This window comes from Microcaecilia unicolor, chromosome 7 (assembly GCF_901765095.1).
Source record: "Microcaecilia unicolor chromosome 7, aMicUni1.1, whole genome shotgun sequence".
In the NCBI taxonomy this organism is placed as follows: Eukaryota; Metazoa; Chordata; class Amphibia; order Gymnophiona; family Siphonopidae; genus Microcaecilia; species Microcaecilia unicolor.
Genome location: NC_044037.1, coordinates 292,189,301 through 292,211,833, shown reverse-complemented (window position 1 = coordinate 292,211,833; position 22,533 = coordinate 292,189,301). Strand labels below are relative to the sequence as shown.

Here is a 22,533-nt window from a genome sequence, read left to right as displayed (position 1 = left end):
GAAACTTACGCCAGAACTGGACAAAACCAAACTCTCTATACCCGACTGCTTCATTTACTTTGTCCCTAATGAACTTTAACGTAATACCGCTTTATTTCTCATTCCGGAAATGAATTCTCTATACTTGATTCCTTATTTAATCTGTCACTTATCACAACGCAACAATGATTTTGCTACTGAGAGAAAAACATGTGATTTATACTAAATTGAACCCGCCGATTCCAAATATGAACTCCGAATTTGCCTGACACGTCTAGATTTTAAGTTATACATGCAAAGCCTATTCACTTATAATATTAATGCTTGGGATGCATTTGTGCTAGTAGTGCAGAACTTCCTTGGGAACAGACGAGCTGAAAACTATGCTGAACTAGTAGACAACATGCTTAAAGCATATGAACAACTTGGCTGCCGAATGTCATTGAAAATGCATTTCTTACATTCCCATCTCGACTTTTTCCCACCCAATTTGGGACACGTAAGTGACGAACATGGAGAGAGGTTCCATAAAGACATTTCTACAATGGGGAACAGATATCAAGGCCGCTGGAATCCCAACATGACGGGGGACTACTGCTGGTTTTTGCAACGGGAAAATATGACGGGTCACAAACGCAAAAGCAGATGCCTGAAGCACTTTTAACAGTACTGGGCCTTGCTTAAGTAAGACTTTTAAACTGGAATACGAGACTTTTTTGAAAATTTGTTATTCCATTACATTCTCAAATACTGTTTACTACAAAAACTTTGATGTAGATCAGGTAATTGTTGGAGTAAAATTCGTTCTGTAAAAAATTATTCAATGCTTTCCAAGTGCTTAATTCATTTGGGCAAACCTATGCATAACAAAATTTCCTGACGTGTTACAACAATTCTGACTTTGGATTTGGAATGCGCACACTGAATTTAGTATAGGACAAATGGTTTTTGCCCAGTAGCACACGAAAAAAAAATTTTGGTGTGCTGTGTTATGAACTTTAATGCAATACCACTTTGTATTTCTCATCCCGGAAATGGCGTTCGCCATTACGGAATAATGTAAGCCACATTGAGCCTGCAAATAGGTGGGAAAATGTGGGATACAAATGCAACAAATAAATAAATAAATAAATAATCGATTCTAAGCGGTCTGGAGAATGAACAGTATCTAAAGTTCCTTCCTTATTGGGGATCCTTGACCTCCCAAGCAAACAATCTAAGGGGTCCTTTTACCAAGCTGCGGGAATAACAGCCCTGCACTAGCGGTGGGGACCGTTTTTCCCGTGCGCTAGGGTGCTTTTTACCGCAGTGGGAAAAAAGACCCCAGACACACGTAGCCATGCGGCAAGAGAACTCTTACCGCATAGCCATGCCCAGTGAGGTGGCGATAAAGGCTCCCGCACTAATCCGGCAGTAACCAGGCAGCACGCAGTAATGCCCTATTACCATTGTGTTACCACCGCGCAAGCTATTTCTTGGGGGGGGTCATTTTCCCCCAGAAATGGCACGCGCTCGAAGCGAGACTACCAAGGGCAGCCATGTTAGGCCAGCAGTAGTCCCAGATGAGCGAGCGGTAAGCCCACGTTGGCCTTACCGCCGCTCTGTAAAAGGCCTTCGAGCGACTAACTGAAACAGTTTCAATTGTCAACTGCAAAACCTCCTTAAAGTAAATTTTTAGAAGTTCTAAGGACGCCAAGAAATTAATAACAGGAAAATTTAGAAACCTTAGAATGTGTGCATTGTAATTACTTTTTTTAAAATCCCTTTTTCATTTCTTCATCAATAATGCCATTTTTTTAACTGACTGTGTAAGTACCATTACGTTTTCAAAACAAGCGTCAATATATTTATGCACTTCCACTTACATCTGGGTCTTCATCATGCAGAGGGCTCCTGGTTTATTTTGCATATTTATAAAGTATGATATTAATGCAAACATCACTCAAGTCCCATCCTGGGAATACCTTTGCTGGCTGCGTTAGAGCTGTGTGTATATATAGGCTGTACATGCATAACTTGCATTCATGCTGGATACTTAATTTTTCCATGGCTATAACAATGTATTCTGACATGCATAAAACATTGTGTTATGTGCAGAAATGGCATTTAGGATAAACAAGTCAGAGGGAAACAAGAACACAAGCCAAACAGGAAAAGAGAAAAAATGTGTAATTCAGAAAGATGGGAAAAATAAAAAGAAGGTGATGCCTCAAACCAGAGAAAGCAAGATTTCTTGGAGGACCCAACATGACCCTTATTTCGGGTGATTGCTTGCATGGAGGAGTGGCCTAGTGGTTAGGGTGGTGGACTTTGGTCCTGGGGAACTGAAGAACTGAGTTCGATTCCCACTTCAGGCACAGGCAGCTCCTTGTGACTCTGGGCAAGTCACTTAACCCTCCATTGCCCCATGTAAGCCACATTGAGCCTGCCATGAGTGGGAAAGCGCGGGGTACAAATGTAACAAAAATAAAATAGATACTATTGGAGATTCTACATGGAATGTTGCTACTATTGAGATTCTGTTGCTACTATTGGAGATTCTACATGGAATGTTGCTACTATTGAGATTCTGTTGCTACTATTGGAGATTCTACATGGAATGTTGCTACTATTGGAGATTCTGTTGCTACTATTGGAGATTCTACATGGAATGTTGCTATTCCACTAGCAACATTCCATGTAGAAGGCTGCGCAGGCTTCTGTTTCTGTGAGTCTGACGTCCTGCACGTACGTGCAGGACGTCAGACTCACAGAAGCAGAAGCCTGCGCATCCACATTGGTGATCTGCAAGGGCCGACTTCTACATGGAATGTTGCTAGTGGAATAGCAACATTCCATGTAGAATCTCAAATAGTAGCAACAGTGGAGGAGTGGCCTAGTGGTTAGGGTGGTGGACTTTGGTCCTGAGGAACTGAGTTTGTTTCCCGGCATAGGCAGCTCCTTGTGACTCTGGGCAAGTCACTCAACCCTCCATTGCCTGCCGCATTGAGCCTGCCATGAGTGGGAAAGCGCGGGGTACAAATGTAACAAAAATAAAATCAGAGTTCATATGATGAAAGGTTCCTTAAAAAGCTCCGACAAAGGGTGTCCAAGTACAAAACAACGCATGATGAAAGCTTCTTAAAAAAAAAAAAAACAACTCAATCACAGGGTCTCCAATTTTGACTGAAATTTTTAAGGACGCTTTCATCGTACAACCCTGGTACAGGAAATCAGCCAAAACACAGGCCGTGTCATATCCTTCAATAATTCTTGCTTCCTCCGATTTGAGGCTCTGCTTTCTTTTTTATTGTTCCTATGTTGCCCATCACATTATTTTTATCTTTTCCAAAAATGTCTTTAACAATTGTTTTCTACGCTGTTCTGCATTCAAAAAATAATTTTCATGTGTACAGTTCACTGGCTATGAAATGGATCCTCTTTGGTCTAGCAGGCAGAGTTTTTGCTACTATTTAAACAACCACCAGAACTGCAGTGAGTTTTTATTTACTGGAGGCCTGGGTAAAAGGGTAAAGGTCACATTAACTTGTTAGGTGGTAACAGCGGAATGTTTTCCTGGATCCATGCTATGTTCCCATGATGCTCCAGTTCCATATCCGGTGTCAGTAAACAGAAAATCTCTTTTGGAAGGCAGGTATGCAGATCAACCATGTGATGTGGGCAATGCAGGCAACCACAGTGAACAGACTCATAGACACAACCCCCCCCCCCCCCCCCCGATAATCAAAAGCATTTTACCAGCCAGGGTCAGCACCTGATTGGTTAAATGCCACATAACAGGCTATCCATGAATTTTCAGTGGGACATGACTGGCTATGACCCGCTGAAAATTTGGAGTTAGCTGGTTATATCGAACAATATAACCGACTATCCGCCAATTTTCGGCGTGAGTTCAGCGGTCGTATTTGTAGGGCCGCCAAGAGGGGGGGCAGGGGGGACAAAATTCCCTGGGCCCGGAGCCGCAGTCCCCTCCACCCACCCCCCTCCGTCCACCACCGGGTCGGGCCCCCCTGAATTCAAATCATAGCGCCTCACTTCAACCTCGCTCCTTGTGAAAGAAGCGCAGCGGCGGCAGTCTGCAGATCGCCTCCCTTCGGGCCTTCCATCCCTGTGTTCCGCCCTCGTCTGACGTAACTTGCGCGAGGGCAGGACACAGGGAGGGAAGGCCCGAAGGGAGGCGATTTGCAGACTGCCGCACTTCTTTCACACGAAGCGAGGTCGAGGTGAGGCACTTTGGGCCGGTGGTGGACGGAGGGGGGTGGCTCTGGGGGCAGCCTTGTCCCAGGCCCAGCCCAGTCTCTCGGCGGCCCTGCACATTTGGCCATATGAATACCTGGAATATCTTTGGCCAGTTCAATCTTAATCAGCTAGTGCTGAATACTGTCTTGGCTGGTTAAGTTTGGTCAATGAAGTTCGAACCGGCCAAAAATAAACCGTGTATTCAATGCTGGTCACCGGAAATGGCCAGACGTTTAATATCTGGGCTCAGCACCTACCGAGGCAGTTAGCCAGGCTAACACCTGCGGTTTCAATATCGGGCCCATAATCCTCACCTTTAGACTTCGTTATTACTCTAAAATGTTATTTGAAAGCTCAGAGAATCAATCAATCACGGCTCAGTTATATTCTACTTTGAATAGAAGACACAAATAATCTGCTATCTCATTTTAAAAACACCCCCAGGGAATGTGAGCATGTCATTTGAAGGACAGTCTCCCCCAAAAAACATTATGTTTTCATGGAACAGTTTCTTTTGTTTGTTTGTGCAGAGTGACTTTGAGCACGTGACCTCACCTCCAAAATAATAGTTGTTCCCAGAATAAATCTGCAATAAGAGATTTGCATGAACGGGAGAAGCAGCATCATTATCCAGAGTGAGAGTAATGCGGTGTCTTCTGGCATTGACGTTAACAGTGTGCCAGAGCCCATCATTCAGATTGCTACCTGCAAAACAAATAGAGCAGAAAGAAGGCTGATTGTGGTGTCTGTTTGCAGGACATGAAAGGCTCAACACTCCCTAGCTGTGCCTTCACTTCCAGCACTACAGAAAAGTATGGAAATAAGCCAGACCTCATCTCTTCTCTTGCAGCATTAGGCGAAAGCAGGGAGATTAGGAGATTTGGCAGAGTGGACATCAGCCACCAGCCATAAGGTTGGCGTTCACATTCTTCCCCTCCTCCCCAGTAATTCCAGTCATCGGTTGAACTAAACAAAACTCTGACTATTTGCATGTGACAAACATAACTGTGCGACAAGCACAGAAGAAAACTAACCTCCGCACTGGGAACCCAAAGTACAAAGTCACAGCGAAGGAGACAAAGAAGATGATGCCCCAAAAACTTCTACTGGACTCAAAAAAAGTTCAAACATAACTGGCCACAGCTTTCAAACATAACCTGTGGGCCAGCACTTTACAAGACCAGAACACTGCACCAGTGATTTCATAGTAAGAATCCTGAAAGGTAACTTTAAAACAATACAGGAACGTAAGACCTTTGAAGTCAGAATGGTTGAATATTTTGACACCCAACAGACAGGACTTAACAAGGACCTGGCCCATTATAAACCATAAAATTGTATTTCTCTGTTTATCACCCTCCTCTCACCTACCCATACCCATCCTGTTAGACTATCAATGAAATGCTTTGATGTCCCCATGCATGCCTCCTACCCATCCCCACCCCCACCCTCCCACCCTGTCATACTGTCAAAGTAATGCTTGGATGTTTCACTTATATATATTATCTGCTACCACATTTGCTTATTTCTAATCTGACGAAGAAAGGCAACCTTCGAAAGCTAATCAAGAAATGTATTAAGTTATGTCCAATAAAAAAGGTATCATCTTATTTTCTTTTCCATGTTTTATTTTGTTTGATCTCTATTGATAAACATAACCAAGTAATTCCCACCATTCCTCTTAACTTCAATATCATTCACACCTTCCAACACTGAAACATTACTCATATATACTGGTGCCTAGAGGTATGTACAGGAGCTTTTATTAGCCTTTCCATCTGCTAAGTCATGCCTGCTGCTTAGTACAAAAAGCAAGAGTTTGTGTGTTAACTTTAAAATCTTCCTCCTAATATTTGGTCCTGATGACTACCATACCTTAGATGATATTTCCCAATCTCCTTATGCCCTTATCTTTTCCTATCCATTGTGAGAATCAGAGAAGCCACAGAGCCCAGAATGCAGGGGTATGGTGGCAGTGGTGGGATTACAGTGAACCTTCACGTGGAGGAGGAGAGGCCTCTGGAAGGCCGAGGGAGGTCCAGACCCTTTCCCCTGCATTCTGGGCTCTGTAGCTTCTCTGATTCTCACACCATTCAATGCCCTTTATCTTTCCTCCTTACCCTCCCTTTCCTTACCCTTCCCAATCCCTTTCCTTTTGCTATCCTACCTTGTTTTTCACTGATTTGTTCAACTCACTTTACTCACTACCCCGACTTTCATTACGTTTACTACAACTTACAATATTCTCCTTTAAAGACTTAGTGATTGTAATTGTATTCGCTATGTAAGCCGCATTGAGCCTGCAATGTGTGGGAAAGCGCGGGGTACAAATGTAACAAATAAGTATAAATACAGTTAGATGGTACTGAATTGTCTGTCATTGACAAGTACTGAAAACTCCAAATAACAATGTTAGTGGTAATGCAAAAACCCTGTCCATGTCCTTGAAGGGTCATGACGGTACATAAGTACATAAGTACATAAGTAGTGCCATACTGGGAAAGACCAAAGGTCCATCTAGCCCAGCATCCTGTCACCGACAGTGGCCAATCCAGGTCAAGGGCACCTGGCACGCTCCCCAAACGTAAAAACATTCCAGACAAGTTATACCTAAAAATGCGGAATTTTTCCAAGTCCATTTAATAGCGGTCTATGGACTTGTCCTTTAGGAATCTATCTAACCCCTTTTTAAACTCCGTCAAGCTAACCGCCCGTACCACGTTCTCCGGCAACGAATTCCAGAGTCTAATTACACGTTGGGTGAAGAAAAATTTTCTCCGATTCGTTTTAAATTTACCACACTGTAGCTTCAACTCATGCCCTCTAGTCCTAGTATTTTTGGATAGCGTGAACAGTCGCTTCACATCCACCCGATCCATTCCACTCATTATTTTATACACTTCTATCATATCTCCCCTCAGCCGTCTCTTCTCCAAGCTGAAAAGCCCTAGCCTTCTCAGCCTCTCTTCGTACATACTACTACTACTACTACTACTTATCATTTCTATAGCGCTGAAGCCTTCATCCAGCGCTGGTCTCCAGCACCGCCGCATTGCCTGCCCTGCTCTCTCTTCCCCTCATGGACCAGCATTGGATGAAGGCTTCACCTGGTGGGGGTTGGAGATCCCCGCCAGCCAAAATATGTACGGTGGTGGCAGTGGGTGGGAAGCGGAAGGGCGACGGTGGGGGTTGCAGCGGGGTGGCAGACCAAAATGTGCCCCCCCCACACACACACTTTGGGCTCTGGCCCCCTCCCACCTCGAGACCTGGCTATGCCCCTGCATCCAAGATCAACCATAAGATTAGTGCAATAACCAAGGTTGTCAAAATGTTTTTAAAAATCATAAAAACAGCAAGTTTTTCTTAAACAGCCATGTCTTCAGCATTTGTTTCTTTACCGGACTTGGCGAACGCCTCTCCGGTACTATGTAAGCCACATTGAGCCTGCAAATAGGTGGGAAAATGTGGGATATAAATGCAACAAATAAATAAATATGAAATCCCTGAGTCAGGAGATGTGGCACTGGCAGTCTCGTTAGATTTAGGGATAGATTCTATATATGGTGCCTAAAATATCAGAGCCCAAAAAAACCCGCTATTCTATAAACCACTTTTAAAGTTAGGTGCAGTTTATAAAATAGCTCTTATACTCGGGAGTCACACCTAAGGGATCCTTTTACCAAGCTGTGGAAAAAAGGGCCCTGCGCTAGCAGTGGGTGGCATTTTCACATGCACCGGGGCCCTTTATTCCACAGCCAATAAAAGCCCTCCCCAAAAACGGCCACATGGTGAGATAACTCCTACAGCATGGCCATGCGGCAGGGAGCCCTTACCACCATCCAAGCTCCATCTCTGGCCGTTTTCAAATCTAAGCTAAAAGCCCATCTTTTTGATGCTGCTTTTAACTCCTAACCCTTATTCACTTGTTCAGAACCCTGATTTTATCATCCTCACTTTAATATTCTCTTATCTCTTGTTTGTCCTGTTTGTCTGTCCTAATTAGATTGTAAGCTCTGTCGAGCAGGGACTGTCTATTCGTGTTCAAGTGTACAGCACTGCGTACGTCTACTAGTGCTATAGAAATGAATTAACCCACTTCCGCAAACTATTGAAAACTCACCTCTTCGAGAAAAGCTATGGCAAGAATCAAAACATATGAAGTCCTTACGCACTAACAGAGATAGGGCAATACACTCTCTTCTGATCTCTCTTCCCCTTAATCTCACCACACTTAAAACCCTACCCACAGATGGAACTGTTATACCCTAATGTTCTCTCGCCAGTGTTCTATCGCCGATCACTTCCCCATTGTTACATTCTACTGTTCCATTCCCAAACTATATTTGACTTTGACTTGTTTTCCCAAAACATGTATGACTTTGACTGTCTTCCCATAATTCTTCTCAACATAACCCATAACCATATTGTAACCAATGTAATTCCATGACTCACAATGTATTGTAAGCCACACTGAACCCGCAAATAGGTGGGAAAATGTGGGATACAAATGCAATAAATAAATAAATAAAAATAAGTAGTAGTAATACCATCCACTGAGGTGGCGATAAGGGATCCCACATTAACCCAATGGTAACCAGTGGAGGAGCCTTGTGGTTAGAGCACTGGACATCCAGAGGCGGCCAGTTCAAATCCCACTGCTGCTCCTCGTGATCTTGGGCAAGTCACTTAACCCTCCATTGCCTCAGGTACAAACTTACATTGTGAGCCCTCCTGGGACAGAGAAATATCCAGAGTACCTGAATGTAACTCACCTGGAGCTACTACTGAAAAAGGTGGGAGCAAAATCTAAATAAATAAATAAATATTTGAGATTCTACATTGAATGTTGCTACTATTTGAGATTCTGTTGCTACTATTAGAGATTCTACATGGAATGTTGCTATTCCACTAGCAACATTCCATGTAGAAGCCTGCCCTTGCAGATCAGCAATGCAGCCGCGCAGGCTTCTGTTTCTGTGAGTCTGACGTCCTGCACATATGTGCCCTTTCCTCTCTGAGCACACCACACGCACCCTCATCCACACTCTTATTACCTCTCACCTAGATTACTGCAACCTGCTCCTCACTGGCCTCCCACTTAGCCATCTATCTCCCCTTCAATCTGTTCAGAATTCCACGGCACGTCTTATTTTCTGCCAGAGCCGATATGTTCACATCAGCCCTCTCCTGAAGTCACTTCACTGGCTTCTGATTCGTTACCACATACAATTCAAGCTTCTCCTACTAACCTACAAATGCTGTCACTCTGCTGCCCCTCCTTACCTCTCCACCCTCATCTCCCCCTACATTCCTACCCGAAACCTCCGCTCACTGGACAAATCCCTCCTTTCTGCTCCCTTCTCCACCTCCGCTAACTCCAGACTCCGTCCTAACTGCCTCGCTTCACCCTTTGCCTGGAATAGACTTCCTACCCATCCCTACCCATCTTCAACTCCTTGCTCAAAGCCCATCTTTTCGACTCTGCTTTTGGCACTTAACCTAACCATTACTCCTCTATTCAATACCACTACCAATCTGTCTGTATTATGCATTTGCATACCTTAATTGTCTTTAGCTGTTTAGATCTATTAGTCTGTCCCTATGAACTATTGTGTAATCAGATGTACGATGCTGTCCTAATTTGATTGTCTCTGTTGTTATGTCCTTTAGATTGTAAGCTCTTTTGAGCAGGGACTGTCTCTCTTCATGTTTGAGTGTACAGCGCTGCGTAAGTCTGGTAGCGCTTTAGAAATGTTGAAAAGTAGTAGTAGTAGTGAGTAGTAGATGCTTGGAATGCCCTCCCGCGGGAGGTGGTGGAAATGAAAACGGTAACAGAATTCAAACATGCGTGGGATAAACATAAAGGAATCCTGTTCAGAAGGAATGGATCCTAAGGAGCTTAGCCGAGATTGGGTGGCAGAGCCAGCCGGTGGCGGGAGGCGAGGATAGTGTTGGCAGACTTATACGGTCTGTGCCAGAGCCAGTGGTGGGAGGCGGGGCTGGTGGTTGGGAGGCGGGGATAGTGCTGGGCAGACTTATACGGTCTGTGCCCTGAAGAGGACAGGTACAAATCAAAGTAGGGTATACACAAAAAGTAGCACATATGAGTTTGTCTTGTTGGGCAGACTGGATGGACCATGCAGGTCTTTTTCTGCCGTCATTTCATTTACTATGATTGGCTGGATGTGTCCCGAAGACTAGGTTGAGAACCACTGCTATAAATGATAGCCTCAGAGGTATAATGAAGGGACCTTAATTCAAAGAACATTGTTAAATTTCATTGGACCATCCCACTCATTGCTTAAACCTCCATAAATATACATGATTTATTGGTCAGTGTCATGCTGTTTCCCTCCTAGCAGGAGAAGTCTAATTAAGTCAGGAGCATCAAAGCTGAAAAGGCTTAATGAGGTCCCTTACCTGTACTGATCTTGACTGAGTTCTCTGCCACTTTCTGAATGACAAGTATCAGTTTCCCAGTGAGGAGGTAGAGAAGCAGCAGTCCCGAATCTTCAGACAGCTCTGTCGAGAGCAACAAACCGTCCTTGTTCCAAGTTCGGAACTGAAAACTGACCGACAGGCCATCGAGCTGGGGGATGCCGGGCAAGAGCAGATAACTGTTGCTTGAGCTGAGAAAAGTGATCGGGACGCTCTGTGGCTCGGAGCAGGAGAATGTCACATTACCCTGGAAAAAAGAAGGAAAAGAGCAGACTAGGAGCACACAGGGGAGAACTCAAGCCAGTGGCAAATACTGACACAAAATCCCAATCTCACCTGCCATTTGGTAGCAACATACCACGCCCAAGTTGGTTTTAGGGTTCTGAGAATGTTGCCAGACATTTTATTTCACTGAAATGAACACACTGGCTGCAATTCATTTCCTTTACAATTCATTTTAATACCAATAAATCACTTGAGTGAAGGAAAAGAGATTCTATGCTCAGTCACAGATATATTATAAAAAGAACAATCTTTTGAAATTAGGACTGTGAGATAAAATCTAAGGGGGCCCGATATTCAGACTGTAGGAGATAGCCGGGCTGCCTCCCACGCTCAGAGGCAAACCCGGAAATTTAATGCTGGGCCATATCGGGCGACCAGCATTGAATTTCCATTTTTTTTCTTTTTTGCTGCTCTGCAAATAGGGGCCCTTTTACTAAAGCACGTAGGCGCCTACGCGCGTACAACACACGTCAAATTAGAACTGATTGTCTTTCTTCTATGTTTGTGCAGCGCTGCATACGCTTTGTAGCGCTATATAAATGCCAAATAGTAGTAGTAACTACAGTAATACCTGTAAAAGACTAAAATACAAAACAACCTACGCATCCAATTTCTCCTACTTAAGCGCACAACTATGGAACGGACTCCCAAACATAGTGAGAACAATTCATGACCACTTGAACTTCAGGAAATCACTCAAGACTCACCTATTCAAACAAGCCTATCCCAGCGACCCAACATAAAATCCCAGCACCCAGCAACATATCTTAACCAATGATCGTACTGGACAATGTATAATCTTTACCTCTTTCGACCTCTTGTTACCTGATCACCACATAACTTTGTATCTGTTATCAACCGAATTGGCAACAGCCTCTATGGTACTATGTAAGCCACATTGAGCCTGCAAATAGGTGGGAAAATGTAGGGTACAAATGTAACAAATAAATAAATAAATACCTCGGTTTTCGTTGACTTTTGTTATCGTCGGTTTCGGTTTTCGTTGATTTTTTTCCGTGAAAAATTTGTCTCGGATTTCACCGGTTGCCTTGGATTTCGTCGGTGTGCCCACGTGACCTCGCTGCTAATTTTGCTAAAATAAAGGGCAGCCCACGTGTTCTCCTGCTCATTGTGGTGTTGTTTCTCATTGTGTGAGTAACACAACGCACGCAAGATAAAATCACATGTGCACAAATCTCATTGTCCCTGTTAAGTGTTTCCCTTGCTAATAAGTTAACCCTTTCCCTTTAGCTCCATCATTGGACTATATTTATTCTCTATAAAATGTGTTTTTGGTACGTATTTTGGAGTGTCTAGAAAGAATTAATTGGATTTACATTGATTCATATGGAAATAATTGCCTCGGTTTTCGTCGCTTTCGGATTTTGACGATCGTTTTCGGACGGATTATTGAGGAACACCGAGGTATCACTGTACCGTGTACCCTGGGCGGTAATTCTAATTTTTGCACATGTCCGATACACGCGGCAGAAAATATTTTTTACTTTTCTACCGCATAGCACTAACCAGGCGGTAATCGGCAGTGTACATGCGCTGACAATTACTGCCCAGTTAACGCATGAGACCTTAGTCAATGGGTGGTCGTAAGGTCTCAGGCCCAAAATGGACACACCAATTTTTATTTTGCCGCATGTCCATTTTCGGCCCCCCAAAGAAAATCTTTTTTGTAGGCACGCTGAAAAATGGACCTGCGCACATCCAATATATGCGCCTACACCAGTGAAGGCCATTTTTCGGCGCACCTTAGTATAAGGACCCCATAGTCATTTAAGCCTGGCGCCCTGCACATAGCCAGCTGACTGGCTAAGTTATGTTGGCCAAAGATAGATCTACTATTTATGCAGGTCTATCTGAGCACTAAATTTAGCCTGTCAGCCAAAGAATATTGGTGCTAATATTCAGCTGAGATAGTCAGCTATCTCCCACTGAATATTAGTGCTTTTCCGGCTTTAGGCTATTTAAACGGCCAGGAGCCACTCCTAACCAGTTAAATAGCTCTGAATATTGAGCAGAAGATGCTCAACCAATTCGTATATGATAATGCAATGATAGAAGGCCCCATTGATGCCACTATCAGGGGCATTTTCGAAAGAGAAGGGCGCCTATCTTCCGACACAAATCGGGAGATGGGCATCCTTCTCTCAGGGTCACCCAAATCGGCATAATCGAAAGCCAATTTTGGGCATCCTCAACTGCTTTCCATCGCAGGGACTACCAAAGTTCACGGGGACGTGTTGGCAGTGTACCGAAGGCGGGATGGGGGCGTGGTTAACAGATGGGTGTCCTCGGCTGATAATGGAAAAAAGAAGGGCGTCCCTGACAAGCATTTGGCCGAGTTTACTTGGTCCCTTTTTTTTCAGGACCAAGTCTCGAAAAGATGCCTGAACTGACCAAGTGACCACCGGAGGGAATCGGGAATGACCTTCCTTTACTCCCCCAGTGGTCACCAATCCCCTCCCACCCCAAAAAAATAGTTAAAAACATTTTTTGCCAGCCTCAAATGTCATACCCAGCTCCATCACAGTAGTATGCAGGTCCCTGGAGCAGTTTCTAGTGGGTGCAGTGCACTTCAGGCAGGCGGACCCAGGCCCATCCCCCCAACCTCTTACACTTGTGGTGGTATATGTGAGCCCTCCAAAACCCACCCGAAACCCACTGTACCCACATGTAGGTGCCTCCCTTCATCCCTAACTGCTATGGTAGTGGTCTACAGTTGTGGAGAGTAGGTTTAGGGGGGCTCAGCACCCAAGGTATGGGAGCTATGCACCTGGGAGCAATTTGTGAAGTCCACTGCAGTGCCCCCTAGGGTGCCCAGTTGGTGTCCTGGCATGTAAGGGGGCCCAGTGCACTATGATTGCTGGCTCCTCCCATGACCAAATGGCTTGGATTTGGTCATTTTTGAGATGGGCGTCCTTGTTTTCCATTATCAGCGAAAACCGAGGTCGCCCATCTCTAAGGTCGACCATCTCAATATTTAGGTTGACCATCTCTTAGGTCGACCTAAATGTTGAGATTTGGGCGTCCCCGACCATATTATTGAATTGAAAGATGGACGCCCATCTTGTTTTGATAATACGGGTTGCCCTGCCCCTTCGTGGCGCCGTCCTCAGAGATGGGCGTCCTCGTTTGAAAATGCCCCTCAACATTTTAAAAGTCAGGCCAGTGCTATAAAAATGTGCCCCTCCCCCATTTTCACACCCCTAATCTTCCTTCCACAATCACCCCTCACCCTGATCCTCTTTTAACATCCTCCACCCCCTTGATCCTTTTTCAATATACCACCCCCTCTCGTGACCCCATTCCCCAGTACCTATCATGGGTTTTCCAAGTGGAAGGAAGGGTAGAGCAGGCTGCAGGTTGCTCCTGCCTCGTGAATCTGACCTTAAAATGACAGACTCAGTCACCTAGTGGTAGCGTTGCAATACTAACATTAAGGGACCAGGCTGCCAGTAGATTGCTGAGGCTGAAATTCAGAGGTTGGGATTCAATGCAATGGGGCAGGAACTCCCAGGGATTGCAGCTGCCTTCCCAACGACCCTTCAGAAATAGGGTAGAGGTTTCTTGAAGGGTACTTTTTAAATGCTGTGATCCTTTATCTTGCTTCCTGGGAGCATCAGCCCATGTATTAGTGACTCAATGTTCCCAGAGAACAAAGATAAAGCTCTTGAATTGTTACTATCTTTCCATTAAAAAAAACCCATACATTCTAACTCATCCGTTTCAACAATGACATGCATCTGCAAATCACAGGCACTGCTATGGGCATCTTCATGGCAGAACTGGAGGAAACATTTTTAAATACATATCAGACTAAATCCCAGTATATGATTTACTCATATCACCCCTCTCCTCAAGTCACTTCACTGGCTTCCGATCAGATACCGCATACAGTTCAAGCTTCTCCTCCTTACCTACAAATGCACCCGGTCTGCGGCTCCTCACTACCTCTCTACCCTCATCTCCCCCTATGTTCCCGCCCGTAACCTCCGCTCAGAGGACAAATCCCTCCTTTCAGTTCCCTTCTCCACCACTGCTAACTCCAGGCTCCGCTCATTCTGCCTTGCCTCACCCTATGCCTGGAACAATCTTCCTCAACCCCTACGCCAAGCCCCCTCCCTACCCATCTTCAAATCTCTGCTTAAAACTCACCTCTTCAATGCTGCTTTCGGCACCTAACCTTTTGAGAAATATAGTATGCCCTTTCAGACTGACTGTACACTTGTCTTCAGACTTACTCCTGTCTTTTAGATCGTACACTTGTCTTTAGATTGTAAGCTCCTTGAGCAGGGACTGTCCTTCCGTGTTAAATTGTACAGCGCTGCGTAACCCTAGTAGTGCTTTAGAAATGTTAAGTAGTAGTAGTAGTAGTATATTGATGGACATTTTTATGATTTGGACTGAGAGAGAAGAGACTCTCAATTTTACAGCTCTTTCAATGCATACCATTCCCTCAAGGAAATTTAAAATCGACTATTCCACAGGAAAAAGTCCACCTTCTAGACACCACAGTCTCTATCAACAACGGCTATATAAAAAACATCAATATACAAGAAACCGACTGACAGGTGCATCTACCACCACTATTGTGGAGAAGAAACTGAAGGGGGGGCAGTGCTAACTTCTTTGCCATTCAAAGCCATCTTTGATTGCAAAAGTTTGATTTTTGGGGGTGGCTCTTTCATTTATTTATTCATTTGTTACATTTGTATCCCACATTTTCCCACCTATTTGCAGGCTCAATGTGGCTTACATAGAGGGGCATAATTGAACGAAAATGTCTATCTCCATGGGCGTTTATCTCCGAGAACGGGTCCGTGAAGGGGCGGACCGAACCGTATTTTCCCAAAAAATAGACGTCCATGTTTTATTCGACAGTTTGTGAGCTGGGCGTTTTTGTTTTTCAGTGATAATAGAAAATGAAAGCGCCCAGCTCAAAAACGAATAAATCCAAGGCATTTGTTCGTGGGAGGGGCCAGGATTTGTAGTGCACTGGTCCCCCTCACATGCCAGGACACCAACCGAGCACCCTAGGGGGCACTTTTACAAAAACAAAAAAAAAGGTAAAAGAGCTCCCAGGTGCATAGCACCCTTCCCTTGTGTGTTGAGCCCCCCCAAATCCCCCTCAAAACCCACTGCCCACAAGTCCACACCATTACTATAGCCCTAAGGGGTGAAGGGGGGCACCTACATGTGGGTACAGTGGGTTTGGGGGGGTTGGACGACTAAGCATTAAGCAGCACAATTGTAACAGGTAGGGGGGGATGGGCCTGGGTCCACCTGCCTGAAGTCCACTGCACCCCCTAACAACTGCTCCAGGGACCTGCATACTGCTGCCAGGGAGGTGGGTATGACATTTGAGGGTGAGAATAAAAAGTTGTGAAACGGCATATTTTGTGGTGGGAGGGGGTTTGTGACCACTGGGGGAGTCAGGGGAGGTCATCCCCAATTCCCTCGGGTGGTAATCTGGTCATTTAGGGCACTTTTTGGGGCCTTATTCGTGAAAAAACAGGGTCCAGGAAAAGTGCCCTAAATTCTAGCTACAAACGCATACTTTTTTTCCATTATCGGCGAAAGGCGCCCATCTCTCCTTGGCTGATAACCACGCCCCAGTTCCACCTTCGCCACGCCTCCGACACGCCCCCATCAACTTTGTACGCTTCCGCGATGGAGTGCAGTTGAAAACGTCCAAAATCGGCTTTCCATTATACCGATTTATTCGTTTTTGTGAGATAAACGTCTATCTCCCGATTTGGGTCGAAATCTAGGCGTTTTTCTCTTTCAATTATAAGGTGGATAGTACTGTGGGGCGAAAGCCTCCTCCGGTGAAGAAACAAATATAAAGTGATGTTATTTTAAATGAAATAGATATGTACAGACACATTACAGAAAAATAGAGAGGGAGGTTATATAAAGTTCATTAAGTTCATAACAAGTTTGGGTTTCTTTGAGTTGCTGGATTCAGATAATTAAGTTGGGTCATTAGGATATGCCTTTTCGAACAGGTAAGTCTTCAGTGATTTCTGGAAGTTGAGGTGGTCGTACGTATTTTTCACGGTTTTTGGGAGTGCGTTCCAGAGTTGTGTACTTATATATGAGAAGCTGGATCCATGAACTGATTTGTATTTGAGTCCTTTGCAACTAGGTTGGCGGAGACTTAAATAAGAGCGTGATGATCTGATTGAGTTTCTGGTTGGTAGGTCTATGAGGTCAGACATATATCCTGGGGTATCACCATATATAATCTTATGGACCAGGGTACAAACCTTAAAAGCAATACGTTCATGGATACACAGATTGATAAATTATCTGGCACTTTACTGTGAACACCCCGTAATGATACCCACATTTTTTGAAAAGTTTTGTAAAATTGCTGCTTCAGTCATGTGTGGTGCAAAATGTATGTGCTCTATTAGCATTGTATTTTTAGAAAAAGCTTCGAGATTTTTTTTACACACATGGACTTAAATGTCCACTTGCTGCCTTGTACAAAGTTATCTACTAATCCAGTGGTTCTCAACCTAGTCTTTGGGGCACACCACAACAATTTGGGTTTCTAAGGTATCCACAATGAATATGCATGAGATAGATTTACATGGCAAGGAGGCAGTGCATGCAAATCTTTCTAATGCATATGCACTGAGGATATTGGAAAAACCCGGCTGACTACGTGTGCCCAGAAGACTGGGTTGAGAAGTATTACACTAATCTACCATTTCTACTGGGAAACTTAGTACAGCTGCCCTGCCATTTCTTCCGCTTTGAAGCGCTTCCCTGTTGACCTTCAACCAGTGTAGGGCAACTTCCGTCCTTGAGGGTAGCAACCCGGTTGGGTTTTCTGGATTTCCCCAATGAATATACATGAGATCTATTTGAATGCACTGCCTTGACTGTAGGCAAATAGATCTCATTCATATTAATTGGGGAAATCCTGAAAACCTGACTGGGTTGCAACCCTTGAGGAGGACTGAGGTTCCCCACCCCAGGACTAGAAGGATATGTGTATATCCATATCTGAACCAAAATCCAGTTTAGCCATTTATTTATTCATATACTACCTTTCCCCTTTTCTGACTTCATCACTGCCCACATCTCTCTCCAAACTATGCCTGAATTCCAGCATACCTTCCAACTAGATTGGGGAGTCTATGAATCGTGCATTTTTCAATTCATATTCAGCACCAATTCAATATGCTTTCGTATTTCACTTTTATATTCTGACATTTGTCAACATTTGCTCATTTCGGATCTGAAGAAGAAGGGTTACTTTTGAAAGCTTAATAAAAAAATATATTGTTAGTCCAATACAAAAGCTATCATCTTATTTTCTTCTCTGTGTTTTGTATGATTTCTATTTATTACCTAGACGGTACACTGAAATCTGCCCAGTATGTACTGGCAGCCAAAAAAGCAAACAGGATGCTAGGAATTGTTACACCCTACGTTGTCTATGAAAATGTTTTATTGTGTATTGTGTTGACATAGAGGGGCATAATTGAACGCGAACGCACATCTCCATGGGCGTCTATCTCTGAGAACGGGTACGTGAAGGGGTGGGACAAACCGTATTTTCGAAAAAAAATGGGTGTCCATCTTTTTTCTGATAATACGGTTTGTGCCAGGCAAATGCATCGGATTTGTGCAGATTTGAGCTGGGTGGTATCGTTTTTCAGCGATAATGGAAACCGAAGGCGCCCAGCTCAAAAACGAACAAATCCAAGGCATTGGGTCGTGGGAGGGGCCACGATTTGTAGTGCACAACCGGGCACCCTAGGGGGCACTTGTAACAATTAAAAAAAAAGTTAACTACCTCTGAAGTCCATAGCTCACTTCCCTGCAGAGCCCCCCAACCTCCCCCCCCCCAAAACCCACTCTCCAAAAATCTACACCATTACCATAGCACTTATGGCCGAAGGGGGGCACCTACATGTGGATACAGTGGGTTTTGGGGGCAGTTTGGAGGGCTCCCATTTACCACCACAAGTGTGACAGGTAGGGGGGATGGGCTTGGGTCCACCTGGCTGAAGTCCACTGCACCCACTAACAACTGCTCCAGGGACCTGCATACTGCTGTGATGGAGCTGGGTATGACATTTGAGGCTGGCATACAGGCTGGAAAAAAAAAGTTTGTAAAGTTGTTTTTTTGGGTGGGAGGGGGTTAGTGTCCACTGGGGGAGTCAGGGGTGGTCATCCCCGATTCCCTCCGGTGGTCATCTGGTCATTTAGGGCACTTTTTTGGGACTTGTTCATGAAAAAAAAGGGTCCAAAAAAAGTGACCCAAATTCGCGCTAAAAACACCTTTCTTTTTTCGATTATCAGCTGAGGATGCCCATCTCTCCTCAGCCGATAAACACACCCCAGTCCCGCCTTCACCACGCCTCCGACCCCCCCCCCCCCCCGTCAACTTTGGCCATTTACGCGACAGATTGCAGTTGAAGTCGCCTAAAATCGGCTTTCGATTATACAGATTTGGGCGCCCATGGGAGAAAGACGCCCATCTCCCGATTTTTGTCGAAATATGGGCGTCTTTCTCTTTCGAAAATAAGCTGGATTGTAATGTAGCATACTATGCCATACTTTGTATTGTTGTTTGAATATTTTTACTGCTGTAATTATCTATTGCTTATGTTTGACTTATTCTTGCTGTACACCGCCTTGCGCGAATTCCTTCAAAAAGGCGGTAAATCTTTAAAAAATAAATAATTAATAAAAGTGATAAATATCTGCACACTATTTCAGTCTTGAATACATGATTATGAATTTTTAGTATTACCACATGGAGCCTTTGGCAACCATCTTGGAACTGGCCAACCCTTTGGACCAGCTCAATGCAAAAAGGCCCCATATATCTGAGACAGCAAATTCCTGCGATAACCACCTTTCCAGCAAGGTTGCCAAATTGTGCTCCTGGAGCTGTTCAGGAATCCCCGCCAGGTGGAGGTTTCCACACCAGGAGCGATTTTCAACGTCATTTAGTTTCTCAACCCTGCTCCCATAGTTGACACTCCAGGTCCACCAACGCCAGTCCATGCTATGAGGCAGAAGCTCTTTTCTCAGGTTAATTGGTGCGTTTTGTGGTCTCCACTCAAAGGGTCTCCAACCACCATGGCGATCTGAGTCATCTGGAGCTCTGTAAACATGGAGACCACCAATACTCCCACCTCTGCCATTTAAACTTGGTGCTACACAGATTTTCTTTTTCATTCTTGGTGCTCCTTTTAGACACTGCTTCCACCAGTAGGATCATAACTTTGTCCATAAAGCTGTGCCCCTGGTCTGTATAGCCACTGCTTCCTGGTAAATGTTAGTAAGAGGCATGGCTTTTTTTTCCATTGTCTGTTAAAATTGATCCATAGACCTCAAGTTTTAATGATAGAGCTCAGGCTCTACACACCAATTCTGTCTTGTCATAGATTCTGTGACTGGTTGCAGGAGGGCTGGCTATTATGGGGTGGGTCTCTTAGTGATCACCCCAATCCTGAAGGGTGGCCTAGCATTTGAATACCGGCACCTTTTTCGCTAGAAACAACACACTGGTAAGAGGATTCTTTAGAGTTGAGAAGGTGCAGGGACCCTGGAGCAGTCCTAAACTGCGTCCTCTGCTCTCAATGATTCATGTGACCTCCCTCCTATTTGTTTTGCAAGTATTTTATTTTGAGATGCAGTAACCAGAAAGGAATGCAATACTCAAAATGAGGTCATACCATGGAGAGATACAGAGGCATGACGTCAGACTCACAGAAACAGAAGCCTGCGCGGCCGCGTTGCTGATCTGCAAGGGCAGGCTTCTACGTTACTACTACTAATTATCACTCCTATAGCGCTACAAGGTATACGCAGCGCTGTACACCATACGTGAAAAGACAGTCCCTGCTCAAAGAGCTCACAATCTAAGTTGGACAGACAAACAGACAGACAGAACAACTAAGAGGTAAGGGAATTAAAGAGGTGGGGATAAAAGGGTACAGGGCAAGTGAGTAGTGGTTATGAGTCAAAAGCAGCGTTAAAGAGGTGGGCTTTTAGCCTGGATTTGAAAACGGCCAAAGACGGGGCTAGACGTACAGGCTCGGGAAGCCTATTCCAGGCGTGAGGTGCAGTGAGATAAAAGGAACGGAGTCTGGAATTAGAAGTAGAGGAGAAGAAGGGGACAGACAAAAGAGATTTAATTAACATGGGGTTAGCATACGAGCCCTTTCCACCTGCTAAATAGGTGGCAGTAAGGGCTCACACGCTAATGGCCACACGTTAATAGGGAAATTAGCATGTGGCCACCAATGGGGAAATATAAATTATGGCCATTTTACAGCCACGTTCAAAATGGCCTCAGCGTGCTGGAAACTCCGCGCTGGTGATACCACAGACCACTTTTTAGCATAGCTTAGTAAAAGGGCCCCTCTGGCTTTTATTGGAATCCCTCAAATAAAGTTGAACCCAATTCACATGGTTTAGTGAGGAGTGGCCTAGTGGTTAGAGCACCGGTCTTGCAATCCAGAGATGACCAGTTCAAATCCCACTGCTGCTCCTTGTGATCTTGGGCAAGTCACTTAACCCTCCATTGCCTCAGCTACAAACTTAGATTGTGAGCCCTCCTGGGACAGAGAAATATCCAGAGTACCTGAATGTAACTCACCTTCAGCTACTACTGAAAAAGGTGTGAGCAAAATCTAAATAAATAAATAAAATAAATAACCCTGCATGAAAAATATGACATAAGAACGTAAGAGTAGTCATACTGGGTCAGACCAATGGTCCGCGTAGCTCAATATCCGGTTTCCAACAGTGCCCAGGCCAGTTCACAAGTACCTGGCAGAAACCCAAACAGTAGCAACACGTTATAATAAAAACCATAGCACAATAGCTTCTGACTAATACAGGGACCAACTCATACCTATATGCATTGGCAGAAGGGGGCAGATTCATTGTTCTGAGTGAGGCGTTTGCCATTTTCTTAACTTTTACTGTATTACAGTGCAATTATTATTGAAGCAAATATACAGCTATAATGGAGCATAGAACAGAAATTGGCTTTATTACACTCAGGGTAACGTAATATTCTTTATTCTGCCTCCCAAAGCATGAGCCATCCACTATATTAAGTGCATGAAAGAGCAGTACACTGGGTAATTGGGCTTCTTCAAAAGAGGGGAGGTCACAAATTGGGTGATAACAAAAGATCCTTTTTCTAGTCTTTCCTCTCCAGATTTTTAAATGTTCCCTTTCAGGAGCCAAAGCAATTGTTTAACAAAATGTTTTAAAAAACCCAATAAAAAAGTGATATTGTGAAATATAATCCCCGTCAGAGATTGGGGAGGATTGCATGCTTGGTCAAACAGACTTTGCTGACAAGTTTCTTTATAAACCAGTCTTTGGTCTTTCAAAGGTAAACCAATTTACTCTACTATACAAAAGGTAAGACTGTTATATTATTTTAGCTTTGAGTTAGAGACAAACAGAAGGGTGTTATTACACTGGAAAGGCATCGGAATGGGTTTTACAGTTCAGCAAAGAATTGGGACTCAAATTAAACGTTGGCGTTCAGGTAGAATTTAAATCAAAGTACATTTATATTCTGAA

At 44.3% G+C, this 22,533-nt stretch overlaps 1 protein-coding gene across 4 annotated transcripts in view; it reads right to left on the bottom strand.

Annotated features, from left to right (window-relative positions):
* The window catches only part of CNTNAP5 (contactin associated protein like 5), a 531,488-nt gene that overhangs the window by 315,430 nt on the left and 193,525 nt on the right, over positions 1-22,533 (bottom strand). For 3 of the 4 annotated variants that reach the window (XM_030209381.1, XM_030209382.1, XM_030209384.1), the window contains exons 6-7: positions 10,639-10,903; positions 4,774-4,923 (exon numbers count right to left, since the gene is read on the bottom strand). In XM_030209381.1, the coding sequence (XP_030065241.1) occupies positions 4,774-4,923; positions 10,639-10,903 (415 nt within the window). The remainder of the gene's footprint in view (positions 1-4,773; positions 4,924-10,638; positions 10,904-22,533) is intronic. The other variant, XM_030209383.1, reaches the window with a different exon arrangement.